Consider the following 18167-nt stretch of genomic DNA (forward strand, 5'->3'; position numbering starts at 1 on the left):
GGTGTGATTCATTGCAGAGACTTTGAGCTCACACCCACCCGCAGCCCCTGGGAAGCCGCAAAGCCCCAGAGCGGCTCGGCAGAGCTCCTTGCACACCCCAAAAGCAGGGACACAGCCCTTCCCTCCACCCCGACACCGCTCTCTCTGCCGCGGAATCAACAGCTGCAGCAGGTGGTCCAGTAGAATCCAGTGCATTTATTTCTTGCAATAACTGAATGAGTGTTATTCAGCTTTGGATTTTAACACATACAAATTATTTTTGCAAGTTTAATGACAATCAGTACTAGGAAGCAAATCATTGTATAAAGCTCATAGAAAAAAAAAAAAAACTAACAAAACAAACCAACATAATCTGTCAGTTCTTGGTTTTCCTGGGAAAAAAAGAAACCAAAACAAAAAACCAAGCATTCCAAATGAAGGCCTCGTGGAAGCAAGCATACCCCTGCCAGAAAAAGTTAGGAACAAGTCAGAATCAACTATCAGCATAGGCAGCTGAAATACAAGTATTCACTCTTTCTACAAGCAGCTAATTTAACTAGAGACAAAGAGTTTACAGGGCCTAATTAGCTGGGGAGTTTGTGAGAAACCCACTCCCCTGTCCAGGAGCACATTCTGAGTCTGATCTGCAGTCTGGGCTAAGGAATCAAGGTGCTGATGAGCCACCCCCTGCTCTGCACCCCCCTGTAACCATCAACTGTTCCAGTGCAAATCGGAGTGAGTCCAGAGCAGGCATTAACACCAACCAAGAGCAATGGAAGACTCTGCCTTGGCTCTCCCCTGCCCTCCCTGGAGTGCCAGCGCTGCAATCCACAGGGAAAGGGAAGAGCAGGGTGCACATCAGACTCCAGATGTTGCTGTCTCCCTCCTTCAAGGGAGAATTGACTCAGCCTGGACATTACAAATGGAGAAGTAGCTTATGGCTGTTCCTAGAGGTCTAGTTAGACTACCAAAACTTCTAAATACAATCAATAAAGGCAAACACTGCTGAGCTGAGCGAGTCCTTCGCCACCTCCGTGTTCTCACCTGCTGCCCTGCCCAAACCTCTCCAAGAGTTAACCAAGAGTGCTGTGGGATTCACTTGCTTCAGTTTGTATTCAGAACGTACAAAGTTGACAACTTAAAGCTTTATTGTAATTTGCAATAATATAAACAAGTGCTGAAATTCAGTCAATGTCCATTTCTGGAAGTTTCTTGTCGGTGGCTGTGGGGGCAGAGCCCTGCTCGGGGGGCTGGGTCCCGCTCCCGTCTCCCTGCCCATCCAATGGTCCGTTGGGTTCCGTCGGCTTCTGCTCCTCCTTGGGCAGCTCCACCTTGGGTTTGGGTTTGTTCACTATGGGGTTACAAATACCTGCCAATTCCTAGGAAACACAGAAAAAACATATCCTTAGAAATGGTTCTATCTCCCACAGCTGAGCTTTTGAAACCACTGCTGGGAATACTCCAGGTGAGGGTTGATGTTCCCTGGTACTTTTGAGACTTCTGATAGAGCAATAAACACCAAAATACAGCGAGTTATGTACAAAAACTTACTTTTGCTTTAGCCTGTATGTCTTTTGCTTTTATAACTGGGTCCAAAGTAAGACTCCTCTTGTTCTGCAGGTTGAGGTTGTTGTTCATCCACTCCATGGCTTCATTGGTGCTTTTCTCCACCTTTGCCACGTCTGCTTCATCAAGATGGTCATACAGTTCATCCTGCAACACCCAAACAGCAGCACCTGTGTCAGTGTTTCAGCACAAACTGCATCCTGATTTCCTCAAAGCTTAGCTTCAAAATACTGAAGACCATTTTGCCAAGAGCTGTTGTGGTCAACAAATCAACCAAACTGATCACACACAGCTCGGTAACCAGAGACTAAAGTTCTCCTGCTGCTCCATGAGGAAATCAACACCTGATTGAAAAGAGACTGAGATGCTGCAAGGCCCAAAATCCACTTCTGAAAATCTATTAAACATCAAGAACTCATAAGCTCACTGGGAGGTTGCACCAGATTTTTGTATGAAGCAGGCTACCTAAAATTCAGAAAATATTTGTATCATTTTCCAGAAATTAAGTATGGAAATACCTTTGCTTTGAATGCATGAACAGCTTTCATGTACTGCTGGATTTGCTTCCCCAAGTCCTCAAATGCTTTTGGTCTTTCCTCTGATTCCTGGAATCTTGCCTGAATAGGCTGACCCAGAGTCTGAAACAAAGCACAGCAGATATCAAAACTCATGGAGCATCACTGAGGGATCCTCAAGGTTTGACAGGATACATCAACTTTACCAAACTCCTCACAACTCTGACTCTCCCCTCAACTTTCAGCAAAGACTGAGCCTCCCTCAGCCCTGTTGGTACAGGTCTGTTGGGTATCTACTCCTCACACACTTACAAATCCAAAACAAGCTGTTTGTTACCTCAGACCCCAGACAGCTCCTCACTGGAACAAAATTGTCCAGCTTCAGTAAATTCCCACAGGAATGTAAGAACCACTTACTTTCAGTTCTGCCAATTTATCAATGTATATTTGTTTGGGCTGGTCTTCACCATCTTCATAAAGCCAAATTTCTGTATCTTCCAGCTTCAGGGTGAAGCTATTGCGATCCTGCAGCAATGCACAAAATGCACAAAATGCACAAAACAGACAGGTGACATCATTTATTAGGTGACAAATGACATTAAATGGTAGCTGGAACCTTTCTGGAAGGGTTGTATTTTTAGAGTATAAAGAACTCTGTTTGGAACTCTTTATCCTATTTCAGTGAAAAGTAAGAAATAAAATACTCTTCTGTACAGCTTTGTGGTGGATTCCAGGCCCAAGGAAGAACCACGCGTGACAGCCACAGTTTAGATCAAATACTGTCACATCAAAGGCTTTTTTTGTCCCCTGCATGTTTTCATTGTCACTACATGAGCAAGCATGAGAACAGAGGGACACTTTTCTTTAGCAAAGGTGCCATAAATGTCCCCTGCCATGTCCCAGTTTGGGCTCTGCAGACACCTGGCTGGCAAAGCTCCATTGCAGTTAATGGAGGTGCAGTCAGGTTTTCAGAGATTCATCTCTAAAAGCAGAGTTAAATTCATTACACACCAAGCTCCTTCAGTACAACAGGGAAATCTGATTAATAATGCCAAGAAATTTTTAGGCAACCAGTTCAGATACAGGAGCCCACACTTAGTAGATTATGATCAGAGCCAGGAAGGTTACAATTATTTCTCCAAATTTCAAGTCTGAATATGTAATTTACATAAATACAGTATGTGATACAGGTCAAAAGTTACTAAATCCAGCTGCTGATTGTACCACAATGTATCAGGACGATCAAGCAGCAATACTCACATCCTCACTGACGAATTTCTCGTAAACACCGCAGAGTTTGTCTCTCATTTCATACACGTACTCCTCCACTGCATTCTTGGCATCATTCCTCTCCTTCTCCAGCTTATCCTGCATTATCATCTTACCCTGTGAACAAGAAGTCAAAATTAATTGGCTAAAAAGCTCATCGTTTAACATTTCTTTGCAGGACACCTTGTTAGTAAAGGCTGAATCCAGATCAAGGTTTTGCAAAACTGTGATTTACAGAACTGTTCTAACACAGCACATGACTCATTTCAGTTTTGGTGTGATGTCCAATACAGCACAGGAGAATCCTCGTCCAGCTGAGGAACCTGCATCCTGAGGGTCACCTGCACCTTGTACCTGCAGGTGATTCTGGAGGTGTCCTGCAGAACAGCCCCTGGAGAGTGACAGCTCCCCTAAATGTATTCTGTCAGCAGTGAATTAATTCTGCCTCCACGGGGCACTGTTGTTCAACCTCAGACTTCCAACTGCTTTTATTCCTTTTAATCTTTTCCTTGACCATCCTAAACCATGCTTAATTGAACAACACCATTTCTGGAGACCAGCAAATGACATTTTTAGCTTGGGCAGGAAGAGTTTACCTCGTTCTCAATGAACAAGTTGAGCATGTCCTTCCCTATCTGCCACACCAGCTGGTTCTCAATGGGAAGATCCACTGTGGTCGTCTTCACTTTGGCCTTCTTGGCCTGAGGTGGCTGATCCACTTTCTTGTCCTTTGAGTCAGCCTGGCAAGTCTGCATTAAAAAGATATAAATACATTAAGAGTAAAAACAGCATCACCGTTCAGTTCAAGGGGAGCAGTCAAGGTTTACAGCAGAAAAACAGAGTTAGCACCTCAACAAGAGAAGCAAGCACTCCCTGCCATTCTGACACCTCACCTACTGAAGCCTGAGATAATTAATGCAGCCACTGACCTTTTCTGGGCACTGTCTGCATTCGTGGGGGAGGGTGCTCATGGCAGAACACTGTTCTAGTATTCAAGTTATTGAAAACCAGATGATTATTTCTTCCCTGAACAGGAGAGTTCCCCCATTTTATCAGTACCAGGTCACCTGACACGTCTGCAGTTATCAGTGCCATTTGTGTCCTTTCTAAAGCTCTAATCACAATAGACCACCAGTGCACTGAAATAAAAGTTCAGCTTCCAGAACTATGACAAAGGCAGCAAATATGCTCACACTCCTCATATTTTCAGGAATCTCATGAAAATAGAATCTCAAATGCTCCTGTTACCTCCATTTCTTCAGACTCTGCCTTATTTTCAGGCTGGGTTTGCTGTTGCTCTTCAGCCTTTTGTTGCTCTTCGTCTACTTGCATCTTCTGAAAATCAGAGAAATTCACAAATTAAACAAATGCAGATCACTGCTTCAGTTCCTAGGCTGATCCCTTAACACATCTAAAGCTCTTCAGACAAAAGAAACAGAATGAAAACTGAAGGAATAAATGATGAGCTCTCAGTCTTTGCTCCAGCAACCCACAGCTCCATCATTAAGAATCTGATCTATACATCAAATCCTGGTCTCAAGAGATCTATCACTACAATGAGTACTCCATCTTCTATTTCAGTTGTGGGCTTGTCCAGTAAATCCTTACACAAGCCTGAGACCCTGGCCAGCTGTGCTTCAGGGGATTCTGAGCAGCTGGGGGCAGTGACTCTGGTACCTCTTCCTCCTTCGCGTGCTGATCCGTCTCCATTGGCTCTTCGTTCTCATCAGATTTATGAACCTCCACCAGAGATGCACTTGAAACACTGAAGATGCCATGGATATTTACTCTGACTTTGACTTTCACTTTGGAACTGGATCCATCTGTTTGAGGAGTGACCTTCTGAACCAAGAAGTGAGCTAAACAAGAGAAAGAAACCAAACACTTTTGATTAACCTGAGTGCTGAATGCAAAGCAAACACAACTGCTGCTGACCTAGCTCACTGCAATGTGCTCAGGGAATATTAAAACCTACTCAAGTTGGACAATGCAGGTTTTTCACTCAGCAATGCTGGGGCACAACTATTGGGAATTCTTTATGTAAAACCTGGTGTTACTTTTATCAGAGCAAAACACTGCACAACTATCAGCGTGCCCCTTCCAGTATGAGGATGCTCTTTTTGCCCATAAACTTCATGTTACTCCACCTATTTTACTGAAAATCCATTTGAAATGTTGTCCTGAGAGCATTTGCAGTAGGCTGCATGTCCAGGCTATGTAATTAGACAGAAAAAACTCTTAGTTAAAGGCACAGAATGATGCTAACCTATAGCAGGGTCTGGGTAGGGCAGCTCCTTGGGACAACTGTAGTAGGCCTCCAGAGTGAAGGGCTCCTTCCTGTAGAAAGTGAGGACCTTGGAAAAGGGAGCAGAGTGATTCTTGGGGAACACCTCACAGTCACTGCAAGAGAAAACACAGCCTGTGTTCAGTATGACAACACAGCTGGTAAGGTAACAAAGCATTTCTAGATACTCTCAGGAGAAAAGCTTCCTTAAGAAGTGACAAAACTGTAACACCAACAGCCATGCAGGAAGTGCCAAACTGCTGCTCAACCTCGGTTTTGTTTTCTACCATGATTAACATCAGATCAGACCTGGCAGTGTTAACTGGGCATTTAACTCTGGAAATACCCTGTTCTGAGGGTATTTACTGATGTTTGTTATTTATTCTAATCACCACCAGTAATTTTAAGCTGTAACATGCAAGAAGATGGTGCAGGTTTTACCTTACGCCTTCCTCTGCTGGCGAATTCCATCGCAAGGAGATGGGATATGGTATCAAATCTGTGATAGAAAACTCTCTCACTTTGAAAGCCGGGGACAAAATTGCACACTGCAAGAGCACAAAAGCCACATTACACATTCAGACTTTAGGTGAACAAGCATTTCATTCAGCAAATAGTTATTGATGCTGCTTAATATTCTCAGAACTAAAACAAACAGCAGTTTTTACCTGCAGTGCACAACCTCGTGCCACAGCCTCATCTGCATTCAGGGTCGTACTGACTTCTTTGCCAAAAAATTTACTGATCTTCTCTTTTACAGCAGGGATTCTTGTGGTACCACCAACTATCTCTACTGCATAAATATCCTCCTTCTTCAACTCTAGAAAGGAGTCAGACAATAGATGAAATGTTTCTCTTTCACATGAATACACTGACATCATAAACCAGACGTTTTAATAGACCAACTTTAGGATAAGTTTCTAAGCAGTAAAATTTTCAGCTCTTAGCTTAAGAGAGAAAGCTTTTTAATCTTGTAACTCCTAAGCAAGAAATCGTTGTTTGTGGTAAACCCTTGTGCCCAACATGCACAGGAAGCCTGCACTCTGGCTGGCTCCTGTGTGCATGCAGAGCCCTCCTCACACCCCCTCACTTACTGGCTTGGTCCAGCACGCTGCGAAGGGGCGGCTCCACTCTGGCCAGGAGTCCTTCACACATCTCTAAAAATTTGCTTCTGTTGGAAGAAGCCATAAACAAAGCTTCAGCACACCATAAGCAACATTGCAAACAACAGGATGCCCAAACTGAAGGAATGCCACTTTCACTGTGTACTGCAGGGTTTTCTCTCCCCCAGTCCTAGCTTTATACTTTACTACATTCTCCCAGACAAACCTTGTTCCACTAACCCTGGCATCCTTGCAACATTCCCAGCCCTCCCTCCTAACTCAAGGCCACTGATCAGGCTCTAAACATTTTCATTTCCAGCAGCATTCCTGCACACGTTGTTCTCTGATTTCTCACATCCCTGCAGTCCTAAGAGTTGACACTTCAGACCGAGTTTTTAATGGCCTGAAGGCACTCTAAGTTTGTCCTTGCAGAGGAGCCAAGGTTACCTGTTCATGGTTCCAGACACATCTATATCATTCATGAAGCACTCTATGTTCATGGGCAGGTCAGAGGCATTGGCACTCATCAGCTTCTTCAGCCTCTCACACTCCTGGTACAGCCTCAGCAGCGCTCGTATCTTGGACTTGATGTCAAGTTTGTATTTCTTGCCAAACTCCTCACAAAAGTATTCCACCAACACCTCATCAAACTTCCTGCCTCCGAGGGTTGTATCGAAGGCTGTAGCAAGAACCTTAAAGGAAGGGAACCCTTCAGTAACAGTTCAATGTGCCATTACCCAATGAAAGCAATTAGCAGTTAACATCAAAGCAGTGCTTTGTTTCAAATACAGTTCAACTCCAAGTCAAAGAAACCCGGCCCTCCTGGAATGAGGTGACAACTGCTTTAAAAGGAATGTAGGGAGATAGGGCAGGACTTAGCAACACAATCTGTTCCATAGCTTGTGCTGGGAGCAGATCTCTGTTTCCAAATTCTGCTTAGCCACTGCCAGTTTGAGTCATATCCCAGTTTAATATTTGATGCCTCCTAAGGGCGGAACATGCTTACACCAAGCTAAAAATAAAACAGGAAGAAAATAAATGATATTAACTCTTAAAACAGGTGCTCCTTTTTGATGAAGGAATTATCTGCAAAGAACACCTGCAGCCTACCCACCTCAGCTCATTCTGCTCTGTAAACACGCCAGGAGTTTATGTTTTTCAGGAGCAGAGATCATTACCCTCAATAGCCCTTCAGATGGCTTTGGCTCTACACTGGCTAAGAGCCCTGCACTCTGGACCCCAAAGCATCCCTTGCACACTGCCATGGCTTTGTTTAAATAATAAATCCGAGGGAAACACAAAGTTTACATCTCCTCACTAAATAAAACTATGAGAAAATGAATGTTGTCAGAACATTTCTCTGCATTTCACTACCTCATGCTTTAAGTATTGCATCTGTTTATCCAGCCAATCATGAGAAGGGTATTGTAACTGCCAAGTCCAGATTGTAATAATAATAATAATAACAATAATCATCCAGTAAGAAATGTTAGTATTGCTGGAAAACAGCAATGCTTTGGCAGCGTACACTCAGGAGTGCACTGTCATCTGCTGAGCTTCCACTGGCAGTTTGAAGAAATCAGGAATGTTTCTTGTCTTTACATGAGCACCACAGTGAGGGTTCAGAAACAATGCCTGTCACTAACACCACTGCAGGAATTCCTGCTTTAACACCAGACCTCATGACTGAACTGGAGTATTTTTTTGAAAGCAGCACAGTCGGATATGATAATTTCTGAATAAACCATTTAATCCAGGTTTTTTATTCTTTGCCAGAATCTGATTAAGACATGTTCCCTCCACACAGTGCTAAAAAGCTCAGGAGTTCCCTGCCCTACTTTTTGCTCCAGACAAAGTGCAAGTTTAAGAACATGAGCTGAGCCTTGTGGATGCCCCTCTGTGAAGCCAGGCAGGCTTGCCTGCCACAGTCCATGGACGTGCTGATGAATGTTCTACACATAATTAAAATGGATGTGTAACAGCTTGTTTACTTTCAATTTGCCTTTGTTGAATGCACAAACAGAAACTTGATATGCAGAATGCCCCATGTCCACAAAAACAACGTTCCGTGGCTTTTCTTCGAGGGCAGGCAGGTCTTGCTTATAGATCCCATATGCAAGGGCAACTACAGAAATAAAAGCATAGTTAGGACATAGAGGTTTGCAATTATCAAGAAATAAGTGGTTATCAGGAATCAGCATTAGCATTTCATTGTGCTTCTCAAGCTGCATACACTGAATAAACAGAATTCCCAATGCTAAAGAAACATGGAAGAACATTAAACAGCACCAGCCCCTCCCTCAGCTGCATTAAAACATATTCACAGATATCTTTATACCTTTGTAAAGCAATGAAAAAACAGAATTTAAGCAACTTTCTGACTAACTCATCTATTTCAAGTGTATAAAACCAGAAAATAATGTTAATTCCAGAAAGCAAGGCTCACTGGCAGAATAGAAGCCCTTTATGTAGCAAAACTGCAACACCGAGTGAGGGAGAGGAAGGAATTACCTGCAGTTGTTTCATTGATTAGTCTCAGACAGTTGAGACCAGCAATCTGGGTAGCATCCATCACAGACCTCCTTTCTGCATCTGTGTAGAAACAAGGAACCTGCAAGGAGGTCAGAGAGCCAATATTAACATTTCCAGGAGCCACCTTCAGGAAACAGTTACAAGGGTAGACAGTGAGCTCATGGAGGAGCTGAGGCCTCCTTCAAATGCAAGGTTCATTTCAGTTGCAAGAGAGAAAAAGCAAAAAAGAAAAAATTACATAAAGACGAAGTTCTTTTTTCTATTCCATATCACAAGCCACTCATTTTTGGAGCACATAATCAGAAACAGGTATCAAATATTATTTATGCTGCTAATTAGCAGCAATTTAAGACCATTAATGGTATAAGTCTAGTTTCCAAGAGTTATAAGATTCAGTTTAAACAGAAAAGGAAGAAACCTGGCTATTCAAGTTTAGTGGCCAATTGAATCAGATTTAATGTAATGCTGCTGCCATTTCAGCTCAGACAGTAACTAAGTCCTGTGAGTTTTGGTGGATTCCATACTTACAGAAACAACACAATCAACCACAGGCTTCTTAAGAGCATTCTCAGCAGTCTCCTTTAATTTGGTCAGAAGCATTCCTGTCACCTGTTCAATTGTAAAGTTTCTTTCTTCTTCCATATACATGGCCTTCAAATAAAAATTGTGCACACTCATTACACTGCAGTGGAACCCACTCACCATCCCCATTATCAGCCTTTTATTCCCTTCCCTATTAAGGCTTTCCATTCAAAAGAGAACACAAACTACAGTGAGAAGATTCAAAACAGGGAAATAAAAGGAAACTTTATCAGTTTCCTCCTCTGGCTCTTTCTCAAACACGCCAGACTTACCTTGATGCCAGTTGAGCCTGTTGGCAGCTGGACAAGTTCATAGGCAAGGCTTGCTTTTTCAGCTTGAACAAAGGGATCTGAGAATGCACGACCATGAAATCTTTTAAAACTTTGTACTGTATTCTTTGCATTTGAAATAACCTAGAGGAAAAGAAATCTTTAATACAACGTGGCAGGGGAACATCTGAATTTCAAACAGAAGACAGAGTTTTGTTCTCATGCTTCTCCAGCCAGAGTATTTTTGTCATTTGTATCTTAACAGTATCTGGGCAGGTGCTGGGAGGCAACTTTCCTCTGGTTGCTCGGGGAACCTACAGGAATTTGAGATGGAAAGTAAAATGTACACTAAAAACTGAGCCAAGTCTATAAAATATTAATTACAACAGCACTCAAATTTCATAGAGTACGTGTAGGAAACTCTTCAGAACTGTTAGCAAAACCTCTTTCCCACTTACCTGTCCTCCACCCCCTATCTTTCTACAATCAGTGATTGCCCAAACATAACAAGCACATGGATGTAAACTCCAGCTCAGGTTCATCACATGCACATGACACTCAACACACAGATATTCTCACGAAACAGCTCAAAGACCTGCTCACAAAGCTTTAGAAGGTCAGGAGGTCCCCTAAGATGATACTGTCACCTTGATTTAAGTGACAAAATGGAGACTGACTCATTACCAGCAGAGATCAGCACAGAGAAGTGAAAGCCCATCCCAGCTGGCTTCACGTAGCACAAGTGAAGGGAACTGTGTCACTGACACCAGAGCGAGGCACGCACTGAAACCACAGGCACTGAGAGAGCAGACAGGCACTGTTCCACAGAGCATTACCTGGGAGCTGGGCTCAGGCAGGTGTCTATTCCTATTTACTTGGGCTGGATGTTCTCTAAGTTTAGTCTGTGCACGACACACTCATCTCTACAGGGCTCTGCACCAATGGATTTCGTTAAGCTAAGCAGACACTCAATTCCAGAAAAAACAGTTGTGTTTGGTTCTAGTTGTGCTGTTCTTGAATAACATGGCTGAGTCCAGGCATTTCTGTATTTTAAATAAAGAATCTTCACGCATCTCTAGGCTTTTTAGGCTAAGAAAAACCAACTGTTTGACTAGTCACTTCCTGTAGAAGACTTGAAAAAAATAGATCATCTTTTATAGGGGTTACTTACTCAGCAACATAAAATCTGATACAGCAGGACCCAAATACCACGAGTAGGACAAATCAGCTTAACTTCTTCTCAGTCCTTAAATCATATTTACCTGCCTACAGCAACAGACTATGGGCAAGAATACTCAAGAGAGATATTCAGGTTGTAATTCAGCCATAAAGGGTCAAGAAAGATCTATCTATTTATATTCAAATATGCCCCCTTTCTGTCAAAAACATGCACTTAAAGGAATTCTATAGAACAGAGTCATGTAATTAAAAGCCATCATAAAGCACAGGAACTGGAACAAGCTAAGGCAGGGTGAAGCACCACTGCTTAGCTTTAGAATTTACATCCACAACTCGGGGGGGAAAAAAATAGCAGTTATGAGAATTCCTTAAGAGGCACAGCTTTACTTTGTCCAATTCATTATGTGCAAGGAGATTTCTCTGCCAGATGACAAAGCAGCAGCTCGTGGTGAACAGCTGAGGGCAGCTCAGCTGTTCAGCAGCTCAGGGACATCTGTTCAGTGCAGTGCCACTCTCTGCTGCTCTGGAGCTGCTCTACCCAAACCCCAGGCTCACCTGGCTTTTAGCTGCAGCACCAATGGAACGGTTCTTGGGCCCAAAGGATATACAGGCTCTGCAAGGAAAAGAGGGAGTTCAGTCAGTGACTCTACAGCTGCACTTTTAGGTAAAAAAGTCCTCCCTGCAGAACAGCACTAAGCCCAAACTCATCCATGCTCCTCCAAGCTCCCCATCCAAGCACTGCCTGGGCAGCCTTACCTCAGTGACTGCCCCTGTATGTGATGCACTCAGAGAAAAGCTGCTTGCTAATGACACAGAAATGTTAGACTGTTCAGCAGACAAACACGAGGTCAGTCAAGGAAATCGTCCCTGCACGTCTGCAGCAGATGCTAACTAAGCTTTCCAGTTTTAAGGCAAACCCTCCAAGGGCAGGAAGAAACCACCTGCAGAGAAAAACTGGTGTTTCAGAGTTTCACCTGTACCCACTGAAACAACGTGGAGCACAAAAAGAGAAATTATGTTTCACTCCCCCCTGCTCTGTGAAAGCCTGCAGCTCTGAACAGAGAATTCCTCTTTTTTTGGAGAAATTCCTCGGCTGATTAAGCCTCTTAATTTACATATTTAACAAACTGTAGAAGCCCTAACAAAACAAAATCCAGCCCTCTAATCCAAGTTGTTCATACCACGGAGGTAAACTTGGTGGGGGGAACCCTGCCATTAGGCAAGCAGATCTTTACTGCTCACACAACATACCAAAAGTCTAATTAAGCTGCTCTCCATGCAGCAGATTAAGAATCTGCTTTAGAACAGGGTGATGCCATAGGGCTGCCACAGGAAACATTCCAGCTCAGCCTGAGGTTTGGAACTGGGTGTTCCAAGCAGAAACTGTCAAAACCAGACCTGAAGGATGGGGTGATAGAATTGCATTGGGTTTGTATCTTCTTCCAATTATTAACAACTTCACAAATGCAACAAGGTCTAAAGCATGTGCTGCAACAGAATTAACATTCCTGAATAAATCTGCAGTTGTTTGAAACAACTATTCATGAGATAAGTTAAAAAGTTAAAAAAAAAGATAAGTTTGTGCTCTGCAGACCCTCAACAGGAACAGGAGGTAAAAATCTAAACAGCCCAGAGCAGGGAGCTTGTTATTAATTTACTCTGGTATCCTAAAAGGAGTTAAGACATGAATTGTTGCCCCTTCTTGGACAAGAAAAAAAATCCAGCTACTTGCACTGCTGAATTCATAAACCGAGATCCCCTCACCAACACAAATGCACTAATTGAGATGAGAGCCTTGGCAGGGACCCAGCACAGAGGTGAGTGAAACCAGGAAGGAGGGAGAGAAGGAAGAATTTTCAACCAGTCTCATTCCCCAAATCTGTTCACAAGAACCAGTAAACGCATGAAATACAAATTACACCATTACACAACTTCTGGAGGCTGAATAACTAACCAATGCATTTTAAGTAGAAACATTCAGTGAAGGTCATCAGAGGACTAACGAAACAACTTTAGAAAATTAAAATCTCTGTTTCACATACCTGGAGGCATCTCCTCACCCTCCCACCCAGCTGCCACTGCCTGGGAAGATCCCCTGTCCCCTGACAGTTCATGTCCTGTGCACTGATCATCAGCACCAGCTCCATCACAATCATCTCACAGAAATAATTAAACTATCCTACTTTTTCCTCTCAGCTTCCACTACCTTTCTCTCCACCATTTCACCATGTCCAAAGACAAACACAGTTTGCACAGCTCTGGGATGTAAAAGTTCAAATTTTACAGCATTCCAGAAGAATCCAAATTCCAGAGCTGAAAGCAGATTCTGTGGGAGTGTCATCTGTGCCACTGAACTCAGTCCAACGCACTCGGTGGGGTTTATTTTAATAATAGAAATTATTACAATAACACATACAAAACCCAGTGTTTAACCCTGACCAGGAGCCAGTGCCTGAGGAAACCTGTCACAACACCTTGCATGACTTCCCCCCTGTAACAACTGCTCAGCACTGACTTTTTGGACCAAGCTTCTGAGCCCAAGTCACTTAGAAACCACGCAGAAGTTCTTTTAATAGAAGGGTCTGCTTGCAGAATGGTTTTCTGCATTCCCTCAGAACAGTACCTGGAGATTAAGCCCTGTTAAAACCTCTCATTTTCATTATGCTCATTTCTTCCAATTTCACTTCAGGCTCCCATAACTGAATTATTTCCCAAGAGATACACTGTGTCAGATATTTTATTTAGCTCATCTCCTTCAACAAGGGAGATTTGTGCCCACATCTCAAATATATAGATATATTTATCAGTAGAACTTTAACTCCCTGAGGGCCAAATACCTACATCTATTAGAGCACAGCTCTGATATTCTCTACATTCAATATTTTCCCAGTACATCTAAACTTTAAACTTCCACGTTATTGAGAACACTTAACAGATCTCCAGATACTCGAGCACACAACCTGAATTCAGAATTTCTTTCTCCATTTATTCATTGCTTAGAGACAGGAGCAAGCAAACAGTGATGTACTGTCTAATGAGAGAACCAAGGTCACTCTGGGCTTTCTGAAGTGATGAGAGGGATCTAAAAAACCCCAAACATTGAAGATTATACAATTGTCTCACCGAGACAGCTACATCAGGATCTGCTCAAATAAAGCCATACTGCAGCAGAGGGGAAGCTCCACAAACACTTCTAGAACAGCTTTCCCCACAGTTCCTCTCCAGGTCTGATGCCCAATTCTTGATGCAAATTCTTTTTCCACTTTCATTTTGCAACTCATTCATAGACTTTTATCTCAGTTCTCTCTCCCCTTCTCAGGAAGCTCCTTAATAAATGGAGGCAATAAGCTCCTTAATAAGTGGAGGCACACTTCTATTAAGAACGTGGTAGGAGGGATCATTACATGAGCAGGGCTAAAATATACTCATCACATTGTATCATGGCATCATGGAATTATTTGGGCTTGGAAAGACCTTAAAGCTCATCTAGTCCCACCTCTGCCATGGGCAGGGACACCTTCCACTGTCCCAGGCTGCTCCAAGCCCAATATCCAGCCTGGCTTGGGCACTGCCAGGGATCCAGGGGCAGCCACAGCTGCTCTGGGCACCCTGTGCCAGCCCTGCCCACCCTCACAGGGAAGGATTTCTTCCCAAAATCCAATCCAAACCTCCTCTCTGTCAGTTTTGAAGCCATTCCCCTTGTCCTGGCACTGCAGGTTGCTGAGCAGCTTTCCAGACTCTGAGCCCAGAACAAGCCGTGGGGCTCACACAGAGCCTGGCCCCAGCTCAGCTCTCCCCTCCCCGGGACCGCAGGGCAATGACAGCCGTGCTACCAGAACACACAGGGAATTAAGGTCTGGCACTTTCAGCAGCCGGGGATGCTTTTCTCTACACTCACAGCCCCCATCCTTCTAATCCCAAGAGCGCAGCCCCGCCTCGGGGGGGACAAACCGGCCGTACTGCACCGAAAGGCGGAGGGAGCTGGGGCTGCTCAGCCTGGAAATGAGAAGGGTGTGCGGACTCCTCCGAGCGTCTTCCAGCGTCTGGAGGGGCTACAAGAAAGCCGGAGGGACTCTGCATCAGGAACTGGACTGACAGCACAAGGGGGAAGGGCTTCGGACTGAAAGAAGGGAAATTTAAGTTAGATATAGGGTAGAAATTCTTCCCTGTGAGAGTGAGGAAGCACCGGCACAGATTGCCGACAGAAACTGTGGCTGCTCCATCCCTGAAAGTGCTCGAGGCCAGGCTAGACGGGGTTTGGAGCAAGCTAGGATAGCGGCAGGTATCCCTGCCCACGGCAGAGGTAGAACTGGATGAGCTTTAAAGTCCCTTCCAACCCCTTAACATCCTATAATTCTGTAATTCTACGAAAGGCAGCTGAGCAGGTCTCCCAAAGCCCCCTCCGTGTGTGCCGCGCTTTAGCGCTTCTCTTTAAGCACTTTAAACCTCCGCTCCTCCCGGTCCCGCCGCTTCCCTCCCTCCCCGGCCGCGCCACGCCGGGCCCCGCGGGCGCTTTGCCGCCGCCTCAGCGCGGTTCCCGGGCTCACTCACGGCGTGCTGCGATCGCTGTACTCGTTGGCGATAGTCTCGATGCCGCCGGCGCGAGCCACGGCCACGTAGCAGCTCTGGAAGCCCAGGTCGATGCCCACCACGGACATGGCGGCGGCGCTGAGGGGGAGCGCGGCACCGGCAATTCTCGAAAGATCCCGTCGGGCCGCGGCCGCGCCGGCGCCGAGGGCGGCCGAGATCTCGCGAGAGTTGCGGGGCGCGCTGAGGGCGGGCGCTCTGAGGGCGTTCCTCGCTCCGCGCTTTTTCCCTTCCCCAAAGTGATTTATTTCCTTCGTAAGGGTTCGCGGAATGGCAGAAAAAGGCGATAAAGTCACAGCTTGGCAGCGCTGCAAAGGTCGCTGAGTTATTGCTCTCACTCTGAAGCGGTTGATGCCACAGAAAAGGAATTAACTTTTTTTGCTTGCCCGTGATGTACCGATCTGAAGGTGACAGGTGTGGTGGATGGAAACAGCACACGCACCGTGAGACTTAATAATAAATAATTACCATTAAAGTGCACACATAAAGATAATAAAAGTACAGTTTCTGTAAACACATTTTTTTTGCAGAAAAGGACTTAAAAGCCTCTTCAGGATTTTTCTTTGGCGATTCAGACATCCGTGGCAGTGCCCAAGGCCAGGTTTGGTGGGGCTTGGAGCAGCCTGGGACATGGAAGGGGTCCCTGCCATGGCACGGGTGGGATGGATGAGCTTTAAGGTCCTTTCAACCCATACCAGTCCGGAATTCGATATTCTGATTTACAGCAGAAAATCCAGGGCTGGTTTTGTTGATCTCAGGTTGGAAGTCCAAGGTGTCATAATTTGAGATTGTGTTAAAGGATAATTTGATACCCACTGTGCTTTCAATAAAATTCAGCATATGATTGCTTTACGTCCAGTAGGATTTATAGAACGCTTGGTCTATAATCACCACAGAATATTTTAATATTATTACATCTCACTGGGGCCCTCTTGCTGCAGTTTGGATGAGTGCAGACACTTTGCGCTTTCCATGGCAGTGTTTGGCCACCAAGAGCTTTGTGGGCGTGTGAGAGAAAAATCCTTTTTTAACGATCAGGAATCCCTAAAGAGCTAAAAAAAAAAAAAAATTAAAAATTTAAATCTCTAGAAGTTCCTGGGACGTTCCATGGTCGCAGCAGTGGAGGGGACACTGGAGCTGCTCCTCTCAGCAGCATGAAAAGTTCTGCCAAGGGAAGCATTTTGGGACTGGATTCATCCTAACACAAACCTAATCCTGATACTTACATCTATGAGTTTTGTGAAACTGAACGTTTAGGAATACTTTTAATCCCACGATGAAACACGTGTGGCAGCGCAGTGTGTCACAAACTGTGCGTTCTGCCTATTCCTTGTTTGAGTGACACAGAAACACACCCAGAGAAACTGCACAGTGCAGGCAGCAAGGACTCCTGCCCCAGAGCCACTGCCTGGCTCCTCAGGGCTGGGAATTCCCTCGGGAATTGCATCAGTAATGACAGAATATTAATGAAGTTTTTGACCTCGGCTGTCCTTGAGGAACAGCCAGGGTTGCTGCTCCAGATGGGGAATATTGTACAGCTCACAGGCCTGGGAACCCAGCTGCCTTTTAGGTTTGTCACTTGGCTTTTCCAAGCCTGGTGTCAGAGGGGATGGGAGTGACCAGAGTGACCCTGGGCTGGCAAACAATCCTGGGGCTTTGCCTGGGCATGGGAGGGAGGGAGGGAGGTGGGGGAGAAGGGCCCTGCCAGCCCCAGCCCCAGTTCTGGTCACACTCTGTGTTCCTCAGACTACCCACCCTGATGCCTGAAGTTTTAACTTTTATATTTCCCAGGCTCTGCAGTGCATTAGGATAGAACTGTGAACTCCATATCAAGTGTTCCAAGTTCTCCTCCCAGCTCAGGCACACAGAACAATCCTTTTCCAGCCCCACAACCAAGGACACGCTGCAGCTCCAGCCCCAAAAAGTGCAAACAGCAGCGACTGGAGGAGAGAATCTGGGAGGATGGGACTGCAGAACCTGGAGCTGGGATTGGACAATGAACCCCAAAATGGAAATGGACCCAAACTGATAAAAGTGTGAAAAATCATGACCAAGAGTCCAGCTTGGGTGTAGCCATGGCCAGGCTCTTGCACTGCCCAAGGTGAATCCTTTGAAAGCCTTTTAATAAATCCCTGTTTTATTCCTTTAACTCTGTCCAGCCTCTGTTCCAGGGCAGCCTCTCCAGGTATCAGCCCTGTGCTTCATTCAGTGCTTGACTCACTCTGGGCCATGGGCACTCCTGATCCCAGCCCCCAGACATTCCCAAAACCTGACTCACATAGAAATCCTTGCCTGGCACACC

The 18167-nt window shown here is 44.9% G+C and overlaps 1 protein-coding gene across 2 annotated transcripts; it reads right to left on the reverse strand.

Moving 5' to 3' along the window:
- Window positions 1–175: 175 nt before the first annotated feature.
- HSPA4 (heat shock protein family A (Hsp70) member 4) lies at window positions 176–16033 on the reverse strand. Of its 2 annotated transcripts, XM_088174100.1 has the most exons (20): window positions 15830–15976; window positions 11834–11891; window positions 10936–11032; window positions 10103–10243; window positions 9777–9899; window positions 9228–9327; window positions 8708–8841; window positions 7164–7408; window positions 6708–6784; window positions 6282–6433; window positions 6055–6161; window positions 5596–5729; window positions 5007–5188; window positions 4578–4664; window positions 3926–4078; window positions 3321–3446; window positions 2478–2585; window positions 2064–2183; window positions 1531–1692; window positions 176–1358 (listed from the first exon to the last, which is right to left on the reverse strand). In XM_088174100.1, the coding sequence occupies exons 5-20, from the start codon at window positions 9894–9896 to the stop codon at window positions 1164–1166; spliced, it is 2202 nt and encodes a 733-aa protein (XP_088030226.1). In that variant the 5' UTR covers window positions 9897–9899; window positions 10103–10243; window positions 10936–11032; window positions 11834–11891; window positions 15830–15976; the 3' UTR covers window positions 176–1163. The 2 variants fall into 2 exon arrangements, with proteins under 2 accessions (XP_088030226.1, XP_014743795.2); XM_014888309.2 differs by lacking the exon at window positions 10936–11032 and having other exon boundaries at window positions 15830–16033.
- Window positions 16034–18167: the final 2134 nt, after the last annotated feature.

The sequence above is a fragment of the Sturnus vulgaris genome, chromosome 15 (assembly GCF_052056855.1).
Source record: "Sturnus vulgaris isolate bStuVul1 chromosome 15, bStuVul1.hap1, whole genome shotgun sequence".
Lineage (NCBI taxonomy): Eukaryota > Metazoa > Chordata > Aves > Passeriformes > Sturnidae > Sturnus > Sturnus vulgaris.

Bases quoted from the DNA above. Each gene is read 5' to 3' on its own strand.
- HSPA4 (XM_014888309.2), bottom strand. From the start codon at position 15,936: ATGTCCGTGGTGGGCATCGACCTGGGCTTCCAGAGCTGCTACGTGGCC. The intron at 7,409-8,707 runs GTAAACAAGCTG...CCTTCCTTTAAG, and splicing joins TCAACAAAGGCAAATTGAAA to GTTCTTGCTACAGCCTTCGA. The intron at 5,730-6,054 runs GTAAAACCTGCA...TTTCTCTTGCAG, and splicing joins CCAGCAGAGGAAGGCGTAAG to TGACTGTGAGGTGTTCCCCA.